Source organism: Mastomys coucha, unplaced genomic scaffold (assembly GCF_008632895.1).
Source record: "Mastomys coucha isolate ucsf_1 unplaced genomic scaffold, UCSF_Mcou_1 pScaffold5, whole genome shotgun sequence".
NCBI lineage: Eukaryota > Metazoa > Chordata > Mammalia > Rodentia > Muridae > Mastomys > Mastomys coucha.
In genome coordinates, this window is record NW_022196911.1 from 100,316,710 (window position 1) to 100,320,935 (window position 4,226).

The window sequence follows — 4,226 nt, forward strand, 5'->3', positions numbered from 1 at the left end:
GAAAGAAAGAAAGAAAGAAAGAGAGAGAGAGAGAGAGAGAAAGAGAGAAAGAGAGAAAGGAAGGGAGGGAGGGGGGAGGGAAGAAGGAAGGAAGGAAGGAAGGAACCAATCCAAAAGGAGAGGTGAACAGCACTGCCTAGGCTTCCCAGGAAGCAAGACAAAAAGCTCTTTCCAGAATCCTGCCTGGGATCTTCAGCCCCCCCCCCCCAACACACACACTCCAATTTACCTGGGCTAGCCGTACTGAGGCCTGGGCAGGGATGAGATCTCAGATGAGCTCCCTACTGGAGCCAGGGTTGAGAACATGATCTGAGAAGGGCCTGTGTCCCAGAATTGTCTACCTCACTTTATGACAAGGTAGGTGTGGCTCTGGTTTCCAGGACAAGTGGCTAAGCTGCTCTGTGACAAAGAGCCACACCCTCCCCCTGGGAGGGTAATAGAGCTGTGGGTAGCTACCTCCTTGGGAGGACACAGTAGGTGGCTGAGGAGTATGGCATGCCTGGGTTCCCTCCTCCCCGTGGGCTCACTCCTCCTCCTCCTCCTCAGCCCCGAGGCCCGGGGAGAATACGGCTTGGTCCGAGTTGTGTCAAAGAACTGGAGCAAGGACTACTGTGTCCTGTACAGCTCTGACTACGTCAGCCTCCCCCGGGACCTGCGCCATGCCCCACTTCTGCCCCTGCATGATGGCACCACGACATCCTGGTGTCCAGATGAAGGCTCTTTCCACCAGGCCCAGGACAGTTTCCCTAGACAGCGACCCCTGCACCAGACTACTACCATGGTCAAACGTGGCAACTGTAGCTTCTATGCCAAGGGCTGGCTGGCTCAAGACCAAGGTGCCCATGGGTTGCTCATTGTGAGCCGGGCCAGCAATCAACAGTGTTCAGACACCATCTCAAAGCCCGGGGGCCTCAGCAAGCCCTGGCCTGCCCTCACCATCCCAGTGGCTGTGCTCCGCTACACTGACATGCTGGACATCCTCGGCCATACTTACAGTGACACCGATGTCCACGTAGCCATGTATGCACCCCCAGAGCCCATTATTGACTATAACATGGCGATTATCTTCATCCTGGCTGTGGGCACTGTTGCTGCAGGTGGCTACTGGGCTGGTTTGATGGAGGCAGACAGGCTGCAGAGGGGCCAGGCCCAAAGAGGAGGGGGGCTTGGTGGTCACAGTCAACCACAAACAGTGGCCGCTGAGAGGTCCCAAAGGGCCTGGGAAGATGATGACTATGAAGATGCACCTGTGGATTTCACACCAGCCATGACGGGCGCTGTGGTCACCATGTCCTGCTCCATCATGATTCTGCTGTACTTCTTCTACGACTGCTTTGTCTACGTCATGATTGGGATCTTCGGCCTGGGCGCCAGTACCGGCCTCTACAGCTGCCTGACACCCATAGTGCGCTACCTGCCCCTGTGGCAGTACCAGTGTGTCCTGCCTGGACACCAGGCTTCTGTAAAGTTGCCATTACTACTGCTGGCAGGCCTGTGTGCCATGGTGAGTGTCCTCTGGGTCATCTACCGTAATGAGGACGGTTGGGCGTGGCTCCTGCAGGATACTTTGGGTGTTGCCTACTGCCTTTTTGTCCTGAGGCGGGTGCGGCTGCCCACGCTCAAGAACTGCACTTCGTTCCTGCTGGCTCTGCTGGCCTTCGACGTCTTCTTTGTCTTCATCACACCCCTGTTCACCAAGACTGGTGAGAGCATTATGGTAGAAGTGGCATCAGGGCCGGCAGATTCTTCAAGCCATGAGAGGTTGCCTATGGTACTCAAAGTGCCCCGGCTGAGCTTCTCAGTCTTGACATTGTGCGACAAGCCCTTCTCCATCCTTGGCTTTGGGGACATTGTTGTCCCTGGCTTCTTAGTGGCTTACTGTCACCGCTTTGACATGCAAATCCAGTCTCGCCAGGTCTACTACATGGCCTGTACAGTGGCCTATGCTGTGGGCCTGCTGGTCACCTTTGTTGCCATGGTCCTCATGCAGATGGGCCAGCCTGCCCTGCTCTACCTAGTGTCCAGCACTCTGTTTACCAGCCTTGCTGTGGCCACCTGTCGCCAAGAGCTCACCCTTTTCTGGACTGGCCAGGGCAGAGCCAAGATACGTGCTGAGCCTGTGCCCCAGCCTTCCATTGCCTCTGCTGTGGGCTCCGAGAGGAAGCTGGAGGGTGTGGACGATTCCCATATAACCAACAGGTTTGAGGCGGCCATTGACAGAGAGTCAGGGGACTTAGACAGCAACAGCGGGGATGACATGGCAGAGATGGTCAGCCTATCTGAGGATGAAGCCACGAGTCCAGAGGGCCACAGTGAGAGTTCTGAGGGCTGGAGTGACGCCAACTTGGATCTCGATGAGCTAGCCTCTGGTTCCCCCATGGCCCTAGAGGAGTTGATGCCTCTAGCCATGTTGATCCCACTGATCCCGCCAATCCCACACCCCTCCGAGCTGGGCCACATCCGCACCCAGTCTCGGGTCCATGATAGCAGCCTGCCCTGGATGGGGTTGCACAAGAGAAAGGGCTTGAGGGTGAAGAGGAGTATGTCGACCCAGGCTCCCCTATGAACAGAGTTCCCCAGGACCTGCACCTCTCAAACGGCTTCCAGAACACTGCATGGGAATACTAGACAGGATAAGGGATCGGGCATTAGAGAAACTCCCCATCTTCCTCTGGAGTCTCTTTGCTTGTTAGTATTCTAAGACAACAGTAGCATAGAATAAGTCTATGCAAAACTGGGAAGGTTCCTGTGGGTTGGTACCACTTCCAAGTTGTGCAGAGAGGAAACTGGGGCTCAGGGAGGTCACACAACTCGTACAAGTCCACTCGAGATCTGCCCCTCCAGAGTTCCCTGGGAAGCTACTTGCCCTTGGCCTACCTGCCTGGCTCCTCAAATCAATGCCCCGGTCCCTTACTTTGACACATAGCTACACCTCCCACTTCATCCATCCCCAACTTCTTGATCCTTTCCTCTTCCTCTCCACTTGTACACACTGTTCCTGCTAGCTGGATGCTCTTCCTATCACAGAAAGACCCCCAGACCCAGGAAATCATGAGGCTTCCTTCGAACATCAGCTTCCTTGGGCTTGCTGAACCCCTCTGCTCAAGGACCAGACTCCAGCCATTGTCCCTGTCCCTGAGACACTGAATATGCCCCTGCTGGGTCCCCTGAGGTAGTGGGCACAGAAGGAGGGCCCCATCATCCAAAAGGGCAGGAGTATAGGGCAGGCAACAACTTAAAGGCAGGAGTACAGAGAGATGGGGCTTCAGTGGGAAGCTTTACAGATCAGGTTGCCAGATCCCACCGGCTCTGCGTAATGAGCAGGGTTCTGCAGAACTCGAAAGACCCATTGGCAAAATGTGGCTTTTCCTAAGTCCTCTAGAAGCAGGGGCATGGACAGGATGATCTCCTTTAGGACTCCACCAGGTTTTAGGCTGTTTGGTGTACTTTAAAGCCATTTGATCAGAGCAGCCAGAGCATAGGGTAATGGAATGGCTTCTGAAGGAGGCCCTGTTGGGGGGGGGGGCGGCTCATGTCTCAAGAGGCAATGCTTGAAAGGGGCCAGAGTCAAGGAGCCGGAAATCTCAGCCCCACACCGACTTAGAGCATATCATTTAGTGGAGACCAATGTTCTCCCTGACCAGATTGCTTCTCTGTAACACAGGATGAGCAATCCTAGAGATTGTTGCTAGGTCTGAAAGAGCTGTGTTGGATGACCAGTGCCCTGCAGGAAGAAGGAGCTACAGGCTCTGTCCCCTCCTTCGTGAAGTGTTCTGGCCTCGTTTGTATCAACAGATCCTGTTACTCTGGTTTTCTTGTCCTTTGCAATAGAATTCAGCTTTGTGAGGGTGAGGACCTACCTTGTCCTCACAGCAATGTTTCCAAGGCAAGGGCAGAGCCTAGCACGTCATAGGTATTTGGTTTCTGTTTGCTGGATGGAGGGAGGAAGGGAGGGAGGGAGGGAGGGAGGAAGGAAGGAAGGAAGGAAGGAAGAAAGGAAGAAAGGAAGAAAGAAAGGAAGGAAGGAGGAAGGGAGGGAGGAAGGAAGGAAGGAAGGAAGGAAGGAGGGAGGAAGGAAGGAGGGAGGGAGGAAGGAAAGGGAGGAAAGAGGGAAGGAGGGAAAAAGGAAGGGAGGAAGGAAGGAAGGAAGGAAGGGAGGAAGGAAGGAGGGAGGGAGGAAGGAAAGGGGGGAAAGAGGGAAGGAGGGAAAAAGGAAAGGAGGGAGG

At 54.9% G+C, this 4,226-nt stretch overlaps 1 protein-coding gene and 1 long non-coding RNA gene across 2 annotated transcripts in view; one reads left to right on the top strand and one right to left on the bottom strand.

Moving 5' to 3' along the window:
- The window catches only part of LOC116078043, a 3,307-nt gene extending 2,965 nt beyond the window's left edge, over positions 1 to 342 (bottom strand). The window contains exon 1 of the long non-coding RNA XR_004113405.1: positions 230 to 342. This is a non-coding gene — a long non-coding RNA (uncharacterized LOC116078043). The remainder of the gene's footprint in view (positions 1 to 229) is intronic.
- Positions 343 to 444: 102 nt separating this feature from the next.
- Sppl2c (signal peptide peptidase like 2C) lies at positions 445 to 2,669 on the top strand. Its single transcript, XM_031351551.1, has one exon. The coding sequence runs from the start codon at positions 491 to 493 to the stop codon at positions 2,564 to 2,566; it is 2,076 nt and encodes a 691-aa protein (XP_031207411.1). The 5' UTR covers positions 445 to 490; the 3' UTR covers positions 2,567 to 2,669.
- The last annotated feature ends 1,557 nt before the right edge of the window (positions 2,670 to 4,226 follow it).

Excerpts from the sequence above, each read along its gene's own strand:
- Sppl2c (XM_031351551.1), top strand. The coding sequence starts at position 491 with ATGGCATGCCTGGGTTCCCTCCTCCCCGTGGGCTCACTCCTCCTCCTC.